This window comes from Oryza glaberrima, chromosome 2, assembly GCF_000147395.1.
Source record: "Oryza glaberrima chromosome 2, OglaRS2, whole genome shotgun sequence".
NCBI classification, from domain to species: Eukaryota; Viridiplantae; Streptophyta; class Magnoliopsida; order Poales; family Poaceae; genus Oryza; species Oryza glaberrima.
The window spans coordinates 11,558,843-11,575,381 of NC_068327.1; the positions used below are offsets into that span (position 1 = coordinate 11,558,843).

The following is a 16,539-nucleotide window of genomic DNA, read 5'->3' on the forward strand; positions in this document are numbered from 1 at the left end:
CCTACGTAAAAAACATCCTCTAACAGAACCGCAACACCCAAAACCAGTGTTTTGATGCAAAAATCAACTGAAAAACAGGATACAGAACAACTAAACCCATCACTAAAATAGAGATATAGAAAAATTAAACCGTATAATTCTAATCCCTTTGACACTATGTCTACTAGTATAAAAGCAGAGTCACCCTTCTTCTATCTGCTCCTCCCACCACCTTAACACGTTCGTGCACTCCTCTTCCCTAACCATCTGATTCAAATGTTACTCAATCATCCTTTGACCTCAACCTCTTTTTTCGTAATCACCGGGATCTAATGTTTCTCGATCACTGTCAACCCCTAATTATATGGGCATGGCAGCAGGGTGATGAAATAAGTGACTGTCAACTGTGAGGTGCGCTTGGCGCTCAGTTTAATTCAGCTGTCCACGTCGTCGTTGCCCCAAGAAAAAGTGCACCGAAGGTTGTCAGCGACCTCAACTTGCCAACGAGATAAAAACATCCTCGAACCATAAAACCAGATATGCAAGATCCCTTAACTATACAAAACTGATCACAACAGATTCTTTAGTGGTTTTCAACCCGGTTTTATCCGACGTGGCGGCTGAGTCAGCGTGGGACCCACGTGGGCCCCACATGTCAGCTAGCCACGTCAGCCCTCTATCTCTTCCCCTTCCTCTCCCTTCCTCCTCTCTCGACTTGGTGCGGCGCCGACGGCGGACCAGGGCGAGGCGACGGCCACGCAGTAGGCCCTGACCGAGAAGGACCGAGTGCCGCGGTGTCGAGCAGGCTGGGGAGAAAAACGGCGGAGGCCGAGGGAAAGTGGGAGGCGCGCGGCGGCTGCCTCTTTCCACGGCGTGGAGGATGTTCACAAGCTCCGGCATGAACCCGGCGTCGCCCATGGCCTTCTTGATGTCCTCCGAGACGTGGCACAGCCGGTGCGCCGCCTTCAGGGCGCAGTGCTGCAGCGTGACGTCACCGTTGCGGAGGAAGACGAGGACGCGGTCGAGGAAGCCGGCGGCGACGAGCCGGGATGTCGAGGCTAGCGAGGACGCCGACGCCGTCGGCGCTTCGCTCCGCCGACCGGTCGCTCGCTGCAGCGCTCACCCGCTGCGCATACGTGCCCACTGCCGCTCCGCTCCACTGCGCGCCTGACACTCACCGACGCCCCGACCCCTCTGTCCTCGGCGAGCTCGTGTACAGCGTCCCCGGCGCCAAGAACGTCCTCGAGAAGTCGAGATGCCCCTTCTCGCAGCTCAGGCACGTACATGAACTCTCATGCATGCAATTATCCATTTAATCATTGTGTTTCTTGCTCATAATCATCTACGAGTTCTTGTTAATGGCGATGGATCACTTGACTAAGTTCAAGTGCGGCGGGTTCGTGCTGGGTCTCGCCATCAACCACTGCATGTTCGACGGCGTCGGCGCCATACAGTTCGTCAACTCGTGCGAGGGGTGTGCCGCTCTCCGCAGGTCGCTTTCCCGCACCACGAGTTCGCGCAGATCGACGGCGGCGATAACGGCGGCTCGCCGACGCAGGACGGCGCCGAGCCGCTCCTGCACAGGTCGTTCTGGTTCACGCCCGAGTCCATTGCCCGCGTCAAGGCGCTCGTCGCGGTCGACGGCGGCGGCGGCGAGCGCGCGCCCACGACGTTCGAGGCGCTGGGGATGGGGCACGCGCGGCAGAGCAAGCTCCTCTTCGCCGTGGGCGGGTGCCCGTGGTTCACTTCGCCTCCTCCGGCAAGGAGACGCCGGGCCCAGCTCCACGCGCGTGGGCGCCGCTCTCCGCGTCCGAGCCCGGTGGGGACCTGGTGGTGGTTAGGCCGGTGTGCGCGACGGTGCTGACGCGTAAGAAGTGCGGCCCGCTGGAGGACATGGCGGCGCGGCGCTGGGATTCGTACCGGTAGGCACCGCTGCCGCCGCCCTCCCCTTATCCCTTGTCGCCGCCGCCGCGTGGCCGGTCGGCGATTGTGGGACCTCCTCTCCCGCCTCACCCCGGCGACCTCCCCAGTCCCCACCCGCTGGCCGGCCTTCCGAGAAGAGAAAAGTGAGAGAGAGAGAGGAAGGGAGAGGAAAGAGAGAGAGGTGATGACATGGCTTACTGACATGTGGGGTCCACGTGAGTCCCATGCTGACTTAGCCGCCACGTAGGATAAAACCGGGTCAAAAACCACCGAAAGACCTAAAGTGAACGGTTTTGTAAGTTGAGGGATGTTATATATCTGGTTTTGTGGTTGGGAGACGATTTCGTAAGTCGACGACAAGTTGAAGGACCTTTGGGTGTACTTTTTCCTTGGCCCCAATATATCCATCTTGGCCCGGCCCAAATTTGTCCATCACTTCCCATCCGGCCCATTAAAAGAGGCCCAAATTCTACCAGCTTATCTAATGGGCCTCACTGAAGCACTCCATTTCGGCCCAGACTCTCTCCGACGTCTCGGTGGGCTACCTCGCCGCCGGCGACACCCTCTGCCCAATCGCGCCGCCGCCGCCGCCACCATCGCCCCGCTGACCGCCTCCTCCCGCGGCTGTCCGAGCGGCGCGGCGCCTTCGTCTTCCCCTGCTCCGGCCCGCCTCTTCTCCGGTGAGCGAGCGCCTGCGATTCCTTCCCCACCTCTCTCTCACTCGAGTCCCTCCGACGAGCCCGGATGCAGGAATGGCCCGCCGTCTCCTCCTCCTCCACCACCTCCGCCGCCGCTACTCCGTCTCCGTCTCCTCCGCCGAGGACATGGTCGTCTCCTCCCTCCGCATCCTCTCCTCAGCTAGCCCTAGCGAACCAACCACTCTCCCTCCTCCTACCATTCATCCCGATCCGGATGCAACGGCGACGAGCCCTACTACTACTGCTGCTGCTGCTGCTCTCCTATCCCCCGCCGACCGCCTCCGCGGGGTCTTCCTCCTCAAGCCCCCCGGCCGCGCCGCCCTCCACCGTGCTCTCTCATCCACGGGCATCGACGCCGCCGCTGCCCTCTCACCGGAGGTGCTTTCCGGCGTTGTCAGCCACGGCAACTTCAGTGGCGCCGCCACTGTCGACTTCTTTGACTGGGCCATCGCAAACAGCAAGCTCCCGCCATCCGTCGATACCTGCAATATTGTCATCAGGGCTTTGGGCAGGAGGAAATTCTTCGCCTTCTTCGAACCCGCCCTGGAGATCATGCGTAAAAACGGCGTGTCTCCTGACATAAGCACGCTGGAGATCATCATCGATAGTCTGATTGCTGCTCGGCATGTCAACACAGCCATCCAACTGATCAACACTGACCATTTTGGACTTGGAGTTTGGCAAACTTGCCAGAGAAAGGAGATCTTTACTGTCCTCATCAACTGCCTCTGTCGGAGGTCGCATGTCGGTCTCGCCAGCTCGCTCTTGCAGGCTTCTCGTGGAGAGACAATTGATCTTGATAACCATATGTATAATGAGGTTATTGGTGGTTGGGCGAGGTTTGGGAGGGTTGATAAAGTGGAACATTTCTGGGAAACGATGCTGGAAGATGGGCTTGTGCCCGATCAGGTTTCATATTGCCATCTCATCGAGGCATTGGGTAGAGCAAACCGGGCTGAGGAAGCACTACAGGTGTTTGAGAAGATGGTACATGAGGGATATTGTCCAACCACGATGGCTTACAATGCACTTATTTTTAATTTTATATCGGTGGGAGATTTTGACAGATGTATCAAGTATTACAAAGATATGTTAGACAACAATTGTCCTCCAAATATTGACACATACAGAAAAATGATAAGAGCCTTTTTGAGGGAGCGCAAAGTGGCTGATGCACTTCAAATGTTTGATGAAATGTTGAGTCGAGGAATTCTGCCAAGTACTGGGATGATTACGTTATTCATTGAACCACTCTGCACATTTGGGCCCCCTCATGCTGCCTTGCTGATCTACAAAAGGAGTAGGAAGGCTGGTTGTAGAATATCCATGAAAGCTTATAAACTTTTGCTTGAAAGGCTCGCTATGTTCGGGAAGAGTGGAACAGTTCTACAGATTTGGGAGGAGATGCAAGAATCTGGGCATCCATCTGATAAGGAGATTTATGAGTTTATTGTGAATGGGCTTTGTAATGTTGGTAAGGTTGATGCTGCTGTTTCTGTGGTGGAGGAATCAATTCGGAAAGGCTTCTGTCTTGGTAGAGTTGTTTATGGCAAACTGAACAACAAATTGTTGGAGATGAACAAAGTTGAGACTGCATACAATTTGTTCAAGAAGGTCAGAGATGCACGTGTAATTGCTAATTCACGTAACTATTGGCGTGCTAACGGTTGGCACTTCTGACTTCACCCATTTTCTCATTCTGATGGTAAAAAGTAAGCTATTTGTTGTTACTAGTGAAATCTGATTGGTTTTATATTGGAGATATATAGCGTTTTTTTTTTAAAAAAAATGCATTGAGCTAAAACTCAAAATGGGTGATGAAATACTGAGTGACAGGGAACTCTTGTTGGCCTGTTACATCATTCAAAGGTCAATTGAGCTAAAAGAAGAAATGCAGCAAATAGGGTGACCTAGTGAGTAGGAATTGACGACAGATACTATTGCCCTTTGCTCTGCTGTTAAAATTGAATGTTTTCATGTTCAGAAGGTTTGAACACTGTTACTACCACTCTACCAGCAAAAAGCAGCTCACGGATCATGCTGGAAAGTGGAAATATAGTCCCATTGAGAAAACTTTCAAGATCATTCTCAGTTTGCTCTTTCAGTGGGAATTCATGAATCCATCTTTTTCAGAGGAATGTCCTCTTCATGCTCATGCAGGCACAATTATTTTATTCTCCAATAAATATTTCATCTTTCTCGGTACGTGTTTTTACCAACATAAAGTTTTGATAGCCTGATCTAACATGTAACATAAAAGTGGTATTGCATAGTGGTTTTGTTGCACTGGAGAAGATATTGGGTCCAATTCTAGTGTTTAGTTACCTAAGCATTGGATAAGTACTGGAGTTTATCATGACAGATTGTTTTTCAATTTAGTTATCGAAAATGCAGCTTTGACATTCTTTTATTAGTATACATTTGAGATAGAATATGTTCATAATAACTTTTTGATAACCACTTTTATTTTTTCTCCTTGCAGCCACTTAAAATATTATCAAAATATTTTTATCATAGGTCAGAAAGGTTGACTGCGCAACTTTTTGCAGTTGCTAATTCTGTCCAGAGATCAGGAGTAAATTATTTACCAGAATGTCATGGAGGTGTGGGGTTTCCAAACCTGTCATTGTTCAATCTGGCATCATTTGGGAAACAAGATTGGCAGATATTTTACAAATTCTAATGCTCTTTGTGTGCAGGGATGTTGAACTAGAAAGAAAGGTTTCTTCTCAATTACCAGTGGCGAGTTATTAGCAGCAAGGTGCTTGAGCAAGAGACTGAGAGAGCTAACTAGAACAGTTTATAGAAGCTCCACAAATTTTTATTTCGGTCCCTGAGTATCTCAATATCAGTGTTTCAACACCCACTGATGAGGCTCTGGTGCCAAGAGATTGATCTGATCACTGATAGCAGTGTTTGGAATGACACATACGACAATGTTCTTTTCTCCTAATATTGATACAATCTTGATTGCAAAATTCAGGACTTGTCGGCCTGGGCTCATGGGAGACATCAGGTTAATCAACATTCAGTGAGAACCACATACAGTTTGCTCATTACGGACTGGAGTTGTGCTGAACTGGAAGCAGACTCCAAAGGTGAGGTTTTCTGTTGGAGAGAAGATTTGGCTTCTTGCCTACTTGTTATGTTGTTCAAGTAGTCGAGGTGCATTGATCGTCTCACACATGTAATCTGTGGTGCTGAGGTCGAACCTATCACGCGTGTTCCTGTTGAGTGCATAGTAGCCAAGGATTTCTGGGTACTTTTTTTTTCCAAAGAAATGATTGTTACTCCCTCTGTTTCAAGTTATAAGACTTTCTAGCATTGTCCACATTCATATAGATTTTAATGAATCTAGGCACACATATATGTCTAAGATTCATTAACATATATATGAATGTGGACAATGCTAGAAAGTCTTATAATATGGAACGGAGGAAGTATCATTTTCAAACTTGGAGGTGTACGTGTTACCATTTTCATTTGTGGTGTGCGTTCATTATGGATATCCAGGAATAGGCGTTGGCATGGAGACAAGCTGTGATATGGGCTCTGAGTACAGCTTTTGGTCTATGGCAAATACCCTACCAAACAATCCGGGACTGATTAGAAGCTTGCGTTGATTTGAAACACATATAACCAGGGCAGAGATATCTCTGATCGTCAAGAAACCCAAAGAGAGCATAGCAGGAATTTCTTCTAATCATTTGTTTCATGTTTTTTTTTCTCATGATGTCGCAACAGTGTTGAGCACGTACGGTGCTAAGGGTATGAATAGTGGTGTAATATCAATTGTCAGGAAGGAAGATTTGATCCTTTATGATTTGGGTAGCATTATATCGTTCATGTCATTGTATAGACTGCTTATAGAAGTATAATGTTAATCATATGAATCCTCTGTAGATAATTATATGTTAATAGAAAATCTATCATACGAATTATATATATTATATCTAAAAATGAGGTGAAAAGTTTATCCAAATAGCTGATGTCGAAATTGTGCCCTAAGCAGAATGTTTGTAGTAGAGGAAGATGCACGTGGCTTTTTTATCACCTTTCTTGCAAATATGCCTGCAAATCGATTGTAATCCTGCTCAAAGCTACTAAAAAAAGGAATTCCATAATTCTAAAAATAAAAAGTAAGAAATTACACGATTCATATCTTGAAGATCGCAAGTAAAGAACCCATAACAAAATTACTCGACTGAACGGTGCAAAGAAGCATGACACCAAGATTTCCTAGAAGCATTACACCCATAACAAATTCATATCTAAGTGTCATGCTTCTTTTGGCAACCAAGATTTCAAACCTCACAGGTGAAGTCATACAAGCTTGTCCAGTCCATATCTACTAGCCTACTCCCAGGAGTATTTAAGGCTGTGTTCGGTACTCTGTTTTCCCAACTCCCCTCTCTCGTTTTCGCGTGCACGCTTTTCAAACTGCTAAACGGTGTGTTTTTTAAAAAAAGTTTCTATATGAATGTTGCTTAAAAAAATCATATTGATTCATTTTTGAAAAAAAATAGCTAATACTTAATTAATCACATGTTAATGGACCACTCCGTTTTCCGTGCACAGGAGATGGGTTCCCAACTCCCACCTCCGAACACAGCCTCGTGCGCGACCATAATATCCCTTCAGGAAACATATTAAATGTTATTTATAGTAATTAGCTAAAATAAGTGTCCGTATAACATACTTTGTAAAGAAGCGTAGTTATAACAATAACATATATATTCTATGTCGTAATGCGGCCTGTTCGCAGTTCGCGTGTCCGATTATAAATTATGTATTCCATTCGTCCACAAATATAATTAGTCCTAGGTTGTTGTTTAGTAGAGTTCAAGATTGAGGTGAAAATACTTAGATACCCCGGAGAATTTACTCGTTTGGAGATCACCCGTATAATTTGGAAAATTTGAAGACGGACAGAGTAGATGAGAATTTCCATTTTCCAAACGACAACTATGAATAGAGATGTGTATTTAAAATTTATTGGTGCCCAATTACTTCCTATTGAGAAAGTATAATATTTTTATTATTCGCACTTGATGTGAGATCTGGGGTTGTAGTTATTGGCATTGCAATGTTTAATATGCCCTTTTTCACATGGGATCAATCGGTTCTATTTTATGTTTTTAAAGAAGAGCATATAAAAAAAAAATCTCATATGCACTTATAAACATATTAAAAACCAAATCTTATATATATTTATGGACCTATCTAACAGTCAACTAACTCAATCAACAACTATAGGCCCAAGCTCCCTGGCTCGGTGCAGGGATGCGAGACATGGACGATGCTGTAGCTTGTAGTTCTTCTTTTTTTTTTTCTTTATTTCTTTTCTCTCTAATCTCTACTATTTTTATCTCTTTGCCACGATGAGGGAATGTTGGAAAATTCCATAATACCCTCAATAGCTGAGATTTATTTTATCTATTCGATCATTTTATGATTCTAACAGATAATATTAATCAGATGATGTGACTTATCCTGGTTGTATTCTCAGATTCATTCTTCACTAGTACTCCCTCTTCACTAGTACTCCCTCTGTCCCCCAGAAAAAAAAAAAGACCCTAGTATAATAAATCTGGACGTTAGGAGAGTTCACATCCCTTTCTAGGTTACCTTTTTTTTTTTTTGGAACGGAGAGAGTAGAGATTAGAAATGATACTTTAGGATGGATGTAAATCCAAGCAAATTGCTTCATCTGGAACTCTACCAAACAAAATAAAGGTAATGTGGCTATTGCAGGAAAATTGACGCCAGATAGAACAGATAATGTAACCTCATGAATATACCAAACATGGAATTCAATTTTGAAATGTTTATAGTAAGAATCAAATTGGGGGTAATGTTCATTGTATTGTTAAGCACATAATGAAATCATATGGAATAACACAATCAATACAGTAACGCTAGTCGATAGCCTAGCAATCTGAATTGGATTTCGAACATAAATGTTCAGAACTGCTTCCATGACAAGTAAGAGGCCAGCCACATCGGTTCATCATCAATGTCGAAAGGATCAGGAACCAGCCTCCGGTTGGATGAACTGCTTCAGGATTTGGAAGATGCTTTACTTCATCATTCATCCAGAAATGTGTGGACAAAAGGCCCACTCGAGATTCCAGTGCACGGAGCTGCTCTTTTTTTCTTCTGCTAGTCATCAAAAAGGGTAGAGACAAGCAGGTGCTGTACAAAAGATGATCTCACTGCAGCTCGCCTCCGCCTTCTCTCCCTTTCTTCCTGACTAAGATTAGAATCAGAGCTGCAAGAAAGATAGTCGATTAACATACGCTCTTGTTCATAGAGCATGACGAGCTCAATGTCAGTGTGTATAAACCAAATAATAACTTGGTCCCACCTAGATAGATGGTCAGATTTATTAGTGGGAATTTCCTCAGATTGCCATATTAGTATAGTTATAGATAAACCAACTTTAGTGTGGATCAATAGAGCTCACAAGTTTATAGTGACTTATAAGCTGAGTTTACTTACACAATTTATAGCATACAAATGAACTTTAGGATGTACATACAGTAACACAATTGGTAGGAATGAAATCTAGGCCAAGCAGATCTACAATTTTGAGTATCGGAAAGCATATCTGAACTGGTAAATTGAGGATTATTTGTTCACAAAGTTATAATAATTTTATCTGGGATTAAGACCTAGAAAACCATACAAGGCACAAAAATAGTACTAGTAGCACACAGGAAGGTATTGATCATACCTTGCCTTCCAAGTCTTTGAAGGCAGTGTTCTTTTAAACCAATTATTTTCTACCACAGCTGGAGCAGAAAATTTTGCTGTATCTTCGGCTTCGGATGAAGATAAATTTAAAACAAGTGAAGATAGTAGTGAATCAGTGACTGAACTTGCTGCATTGGTACCACTGCTTCGACTACTGTTTCCAAGAAGAACCTTTAAGTAGGTCTCCTGTAGATCTCTCCCTCCAAGGGAGAGAGCATGGTTGCTAGGAACAGCAACTCTGCGTAATCTGTGATGTCTCTGCAGGTAATACACCATTAAGGAAACATATGAAAATAACAGTTCACAAAACATGATACAGAATTTAGAGACTTTTAACATCTCAAAAAGGATATTCTAAACAGGTAGCTGTGCTGAAGGGTTATGTGATCCAATAAGTCCTTTGAAATCCTAGCCGAGCAAACCGGGCAAGCCTGTGGAGAGTATACAAGTATGGTTAGGGAGTAGGAACTACAGAATATATCATATGGAAGGAGTATTAGGTCCACCTCGTTATTGTACCAAAAGCTGGCTGACTTTTTTAATTTATAAGCCCTGAATCTGGTTTTTGGCTTAATCCTATATAAGAACTGTGTAAATATCTTGCTTGTGTGCATCATGATGTTGTTTTCACTATTGAAATGAACATATTCGGTACTAAATCACGTTACTGACAAATGTTCATGTCTTCAGAAAATTGATAGCACCAAACTTGACTATAGTTCGATACTTCGATGCACCTTCAGAAGGAGCTTGATTTTTTATACCAGCAGTTTCCACAGTTTCCAGTATAACCGTGTTCCCAGTTAGTCCAGCGCAGTATGCCAATCCCAAACCAACCCTTAGTCCCCTTAGTATAGTATCCTTATGGCAAAAGGAACAATTGAGTTCTAATTGTCTGGTCTGGCTAGAAAAGAAGATCTATGCCTTAATTGTATGTTCTGTCTTTAAAATGAATATCTAGGCATTAGTGTTTTCTTTGTCCTAGATCAAATACTGTCTGTTAAATTAATCATTTTAGAGAGAGATTAAACTATGCAAATAACATATTGGTACCTGGGTATTGCAAGCCCAGCCTTTAAACATTCATAGAGAAACCTCTCAACATTTAAATGGATCATTTAAAGAGATGACATTGGATAAGAATTAAAACAAATCATTCCTGCAGCATACAACTATAAATTAAGTAACAAATTATACATCATATGCAACACAACAAATTAAGGCAATCATATCAGAACGGTCCAATACACATCAAAGTTAAACTTTAACCTAAAGGTTCATGTAGCCAATGTGTAACAACTGCAAAATATGAGTATTTCCATCTAGCTTCTTCTCACAATCTCTCTCCATCATTTATGTATTAATTCAATATCTCCATGTAGTAACAAAACACTGATTATTCACAACGAAATTTAGTAACCTACTCGAGTTCTACAAGGTTAATCTATGGCTATCCAAAATGAAAGAAACAAAAGGAGTGGATATGATTTCTCACACATTTGACTGACTTCAGATAAAAGAAGCATATAAGAAAATACAGAAAGAGAGTAGAAAGCAGAGATACTTACCACAACTTTAGACTCAAAGGGGTGCTCATCCTCTAAATGGGCACAAAGAGATGTAATGTCATGATCTTCATAGCAGTAAGGACATGGGAAGTCTGGCCGTACCTCGTCCTCTGGCTCAACATCATCGTACCCATACCGATCTGCAAGTGAATTAATTTAAGACATGCAAAAGTTAGATAGAATAAAATGAATGTTAATTTCAATCAGGTCTCCATAAGGCAAACAAATAGAACATCAAGAACCAGAAGAAAGCAAACCAATCTCAAATAATTGCAAATATCCGAAGAAAGAAATAACGCAATATTGTCAAACCAAATCCGAAAGCGTCATTTCGCGACTTACATTTGAACAGGGAAAACGTAGCATTTCAAAAACGGAAAATCAATATGAACGCACTGAGTATTCAAAAGATTATCACGTTTGGCATAGGTGCATTTCATCAAAGGTCAAATCTTTCAGACGAGTCAAATAGGCCCCCATCAAAAGTTCAAAACCAAGAAATGGAGCCAAATGAGACGAAACAACGATGCATGCTCAATCCTCCTCTTATTGGGTCCTCACCGAAACAACATGAATCCAAACACAAATCAATCGAATTCCTAGAAATCAACCCATCACAAACCGAGCCTCAAAAGACTCAAACTAGCGACGACGAATCGAGAGATCCGGAAAGGGGACATCCATCCTCCGCGGCCAGACCAAAATCTTCCGCTCAGGGAAACAAAAAATCGCGGCTTGGCTTTCTACGCCGGATCAAGAAAGGGGAAGAAATCAAGGCAAGGTATACCGAGGTGGGAGTGCGACGTGGCGGTGGCGGTGGCGGTGGCGTGGTGGTGATTCTGGGCGCGCTGCAGCGCGTACTGGCGCTTGGCGGCCATGAGGCGGGAGATCCAGTGGTCGGAATCCATGGCGCCGCGGGCTCCTCCTCCTCCGCGGGTCGCCGCCCGGATCTCCGCGTATCGTCTCGTCTCCTTCCTCTCGTCTCGTCTCGTCGCCTCCCCCTCTACACGGCACCACCAACCAAAATAATAAAACAAAATCAATGGCCGCTGTTATTTTTTCTCTTCCATTTTTAAAAAAGATGTTTTTTTTTTTTGTTTGTTTGGTTGATACAGGGGAGTTAGTCGTTGGGAATGGCAGTTGAGATAGTACACTGTACATGCCTACGTATAGCAAAGACAGGGTCTTTCTCTTTTGTCTGCTTTGCACGTTTTCTTTATCTTTTTTCCTTTTTTTCTATGTTTTTACTCGCATTTTATTTTTATTAAAAATAAAATAAAGTATATTATATACTACATATTAAGGGTTTTAGTACGTAAGCAATAAGTTGTAAAGTACTTATCGGATTGGCTAATCTCTTATTTATTGTGAGCACTGTCGACATTTGATGTCACGATTCCGTTATTTGCATAGTATGGGGATCGTTGGTACTAGGATATATGCGAGATTGAGGTAAAAGAGACAGAGACAAGGATTTTTATACAGGTTCGGGCCCCTGAATTGTCAGGTAATAGCCCTATATCCTGTTGGCCGAAGCCGATCATTGCTCTTATTCATCATAATCACACCAGTACAATATTTGGGGTAGTCTATCTAACTATTGTCGACATAGCGGTCTAAAGTTCTGACTTATAGTCGACAACAGGGTAGCCTTCCTCCTCGAATCCGCATCCGGCGAGATCAGAGACAGCGCTATATTTTTCCTGACGGTATCTGTAGGCACCGTAGGGGACTAGCCATGCCTATCTCTGAAGTCGATGTCCGGCATCTTGTCTTGGCGTATGTTGGCTTGTATGTTGTTCCATGTATTTTGATTGTGTCCCCTCTCCTCCTAGGGGGCCTTGTATTTATACCCATAGGTGTCCCCTTGTCCAAGTAGAACTAGGGAAACCAATATGGATATAATCCGAGTAGTCCTTGTCGTTTCCATGTAGAACTCTAGTTGTCTTTCCTTATTCGGAACTACCTCCATATCCGAAGTCAGTTTCCGTATAAGACATGGTATGTGGTGGGTCCTGCCGAGATTTAGTCAACTACGATAGGTATGTGGTATCCATAACCCTGACAGTAGCCTCCCGACTTCAATGCAAATGAACAAATTCATATTCTCAACCGCAGACCTTGGAGTAACTGTTATCGAGCTCACGTGACCGTTCTCAGTAAGTTCAAAGATAACTTTAGACTTCCCTTATCAGCCTCGTGCGGGTACCTATAGGGTTTGTCTGAGTCAATCTCCGACGTCAACCAAGAAAGTACAGAGCATACGACTAAGTCTCCCGTCTTGCTGTAATCGAGAATTAGTCGATCTTGGTGTAGAACCATAGAGACATGGAGTCTTCAACGATGTCGAATAGAATTTTCCTGAAATCAATACTCAGAAAAGAATATTAGATGGAAATAGCCCCCTAGCGAACGCTCAAAGGGTGACATGTTATAATATGTATGGAAAACTGAAAATAAATTAAATTTACAGACCAATGTTTTGTGTGCGAGTGTCTTCTCTTTTACCGATTTCGATCAGTCAGTTTGTTGAGTCATACGCTCTCCCTAGCCCCTAGCCTTGTCGTCGGAGAATCGTTCTCGGAGGATAAGGCTCTTGGACCCTTTGACCTGCCTTGATTGAAAAAGCACTGACCCTAGCCCCCAGCCGTGAAGTTGGAAAACTAAATTTCCGATTGCACGGCTTGGTTAATACGCACGGTAAGAACTCTTACATGACCAGATCTTACATGGTCGTTTGTCTCTGCATGATCCGACAAGGCCTTATCCGCTCTGGGCGTCCCCAGCCGAAGTTCCCTTAGGTTCCTTGGAGGCCTTGCCAAGACGGCGTAAAGGGACAGTAGGATTGGTTTCAACTGTAGGTGTCGTCGTGGTAAGGGATCTCTGGATAAAACACTTGGTGATATTGTGTACCTGATATCAACTTTGTTGGAGTAGAGGTAATGGGAGGATCGCTACACCGCTGGTCGAAAACCAGTTGTAGCCCCAACTCGACCACTTAAAGTAAAGGTAGTGGGAGAATGGCTACACCACTGGTCGAGGACCAGGTAGTAGTCGTAACTCGACTAGTTAAAGTGGAAATGGTGGGAGAATCGCTACACCGCTGGTTGAGGACCAGGTAGTAGTCGTAACTCGACCACTAGAAGTGGAAATAGTGGGAGAATCGCTACACCGCTGGTCGAGGACTAGGTAGTAGTCGTAACTCGACCATTAGAAGTGGAAATAGTGGGAGAATCGCTACACCGCTGGTTGAGGACCAGGTAGTAGTCGTAACTCAACCACTAGAAGTAAGGCGAGAGAGATCACTACGTTTTACTGGTTTGAGAACCAGGAGTAGGAGTCTCTTAATCACCTATAGGGGCGCTAAAGTTGATTTATTACATGTGCATCTCATGTGGCCAGCATGACTCACATACCCAACTTATAGCATATCTGGATGTCCGTTCGCAATCATGTCGGGTGATCAAGCCGACGACGTTCGCGAGGAATTATCCGTTAACAGCCTTTTCTCGAGTAGTCCAGCCATGGCCGGTGCTATGAGATAGATCGTCGGTCTTCGTTGGCAGGTTGGGCGCGATGACTCTACATTTGTCAAGATCGTTCTCGATAATAGGGTATACTCGACCACAACCTACTCGAGTGCTCAATTGTTCCTGAAAAATATTTTCTAGAAGGCAAGACATATAGCAGAGAATATCGAGTATGTACTCAAAAAACTGCATGTATCTTCTAGCATTATCAGGATATAACGAGCAGATTAAATATCAAGCATTATGTAAACCGTAAACAAGCATGATTTATACAGAGGAATACAGAGCGAGCCCCCAGCATTAAACCGTAGTTGGTTTAATATAGGGAATATTCGCACAATAGATATTGTATAAAAAAACATGCTCTAGGTAAACATAATAAATTATAGATCTGACAATGTTGTATGATCTGATAAATTGCAGATAAAATATTGCGTACCTTTGTAGATACATGCCAGATGTATCTACGAAATTAGTAGATTAATTTAAAAAACCAATCTACCAATTACCTTGTTGCGTACTCGTTCGACATCATACGATCTGACATCTTTTGGTATGCCGCGAAGCTTGAGGCTTGGATGATCTCGATAGACCAAGTTGTCGATGACGATGATGGTTCCGATCTGGTTAGGTTGGATCTCCCCCTCAGCTGAAGTCGTCGAGTAGCTCGTTGTCGGAGAATCCATCTCTTAAATCCATCTCGTCGAAACCTTGAAGCACCAAAAGACCCCCTACCTGGCGCGCCACTGTCGACGTTTGATGTCGCAATTCCAGTATTTGCATAGTATGGGGATCGTTGGTACTAGGATATATGCGAGATTGAGGTAAAAGAGACAGAGACGAGGATTTTTATACAGGTTCGGGCCCCTGAATTGTCAGGTATTAGCCCTACATCCTGTTGGTCGAAGCCGGTCGTTACTCTTATTCATCATAATCACACCAGTACAATATTTGGGGTAGCCTATCTAACTATTATCGACATAGCGGTCTGGAGTTCTGACTCGTAGTCGACAACAGGTAGCCTTCATCCTCGAATCCGTATCCGGCGAGATCAGAGACAGTGCTATATCTCTCCTGATGGTATCCGTAGGCACCGTAGGGGACTAGCCATGTCTATCTCTAAAGTCAATGTCCAGCGTCTTGTCTTGGCGTATGTTGGCTTGTATGTTGTTCCATGTATGTTGATTGTGTCCCCTCTCCTCCTAGGGGTCCTTGTATTTATACCCATAGGTGTCCCCTTGTCCAAGTAGAACTAGGGAAACCAATATGGATACAATCCGAGTAGTCCTTGTTGTTTCCATGTAAAACTCTAGTTGTCTTTCCTTATCCGGAACTCCCTCCATATCCGAAGTCAGTTCTCGTATAAACATGGTATGTGGTGGGTCCTGCCGAGATTTAGTCAACTACGATTAGGTATGTGGTATCCATAACCCTGACAAGCACGTTTCCTCAATTGATCTAGGAATTTTTATAAAAGAAATTAATACCTTTTGATAATAATATCTAAGTCCGTCTAAACCATTATATTCCTTATAATTAAATTGATAATCATGACCTGCATTTGATATATTTAAGTGCAGTGTGCGTATTATTAGAAATATATTCTAGATAAAAGATAAATCTATTTTTGGCTTTATAATATTTAATTAATCTTGCACTAATGACTCGTTTCTAGTGTCCAAGATAAGCTCAGCTATTGAGCTAGATTAAAGCCTAAGTCGGAGATAGAAGCTACACTCCGACACGGTGTCAAAACAATATATAAGATCTTTAATTTTCAAATATTATACGAATAGAGAAAACACATAATACCTGAAAATACGTTCATGATAATTTAGTAATATCATTTTGACATATTATTATCTTTTACCTAGGAAATGGAAAATTTTAGAATTGTTAGTCACAATTAGAGTTGTTTTTATTTTATTTATATTTTTATGGATGTTTGAATGAAATGCGCCTAATTAGAAACTCTATATAACATATATTTTGCATAGTAAATATAGGCAGTTTGATTTTCTATCTAATAAGTGAGAAAGAAAAAAAGAAAAAAAAGAATATGTGGGTCCAGTGTCGTACGTACTT

General features: G+C 43.4%; 2 protein-coding genes across 4 annotated transcripts; one reads left to right on the forward strand and one right to left on the reverse strand.

Annotated features, from left to right (window-relative positions):
- The first annotated feature begins 2,433 nt into the window (after positions 1 to 2,433).
- Positions 2,434 to 6,686, forward strand: LOC127764510 (putative pentatricopeptide repeat-containing protein At5g43820). 3 transcript variants are annotated; one of them, XM_052289399.1, is made up of 3 exons: positions 2,434 to 4,802; positions 5,083 to 5,698; positions 6,114 to 6,686. In XM_052289399.1, exon 1 carries the CDS (start codon positions 2,655 to 2,657, stop codon positions 4,278 to 4,280), a length of 1,626 nt encoding a protein of 541 aa, XP_052145359.1. In that variant the 5' UTR covers positions 2,434 to 2,654; the 3' UTR covers positions 4,281 to 4,802; positions 5,083 to 5,698; positions 6,114 to 6,686. The 3 variants fall into 3 exon arrangements, with proteins under 3 accessions (XP_052145359.1, XP_052145358.1, XP_052145357.1); XM_052289398.1 differs by lacking the exon at positions 6,114 to 6,686 and having other exon boundaries at positions 5,083 to 5,203; positions 5,300 to 5,881; XM_052289397.1 differs by lacking the exon at positions 6,114 to 6,686 and having other exon boundaries at positions 5,083 to 5,881.
- Positions 6,687 to 8,407: 1,721 nt separating this feature from the next.
- LOC127764741 (protein DEHYDRATION-INDUCED 19 homolog 4) lies at positions 8,408 to 11,964 on the reverse strand. Its single transcript, XM_052289656.1, has 5 exons — positions 11,712 to 11,964; positions 10,925 to 11,064; positions 9,710 to 9,787; positions 9,337 to 9,620; positions 8,408 to 8,871 (listed from the first exon to the last, which is right to left on the reverse strand). The coding sequence occupies exons 1-5, from the start codon at positions 11,830 to 11,832 to the stop codon at positions 8,763 to 8,765; spliced, it is 732 nt and encodes a 243-aa protein (XP_052145616.1). The 5' UTR covers positions 11,833 to 11,964; the 3' UTR covers positions 8,408 to 8,762.
- Positions 11,965 to 16,539: the final 4,575 nt, after the last annotated feature.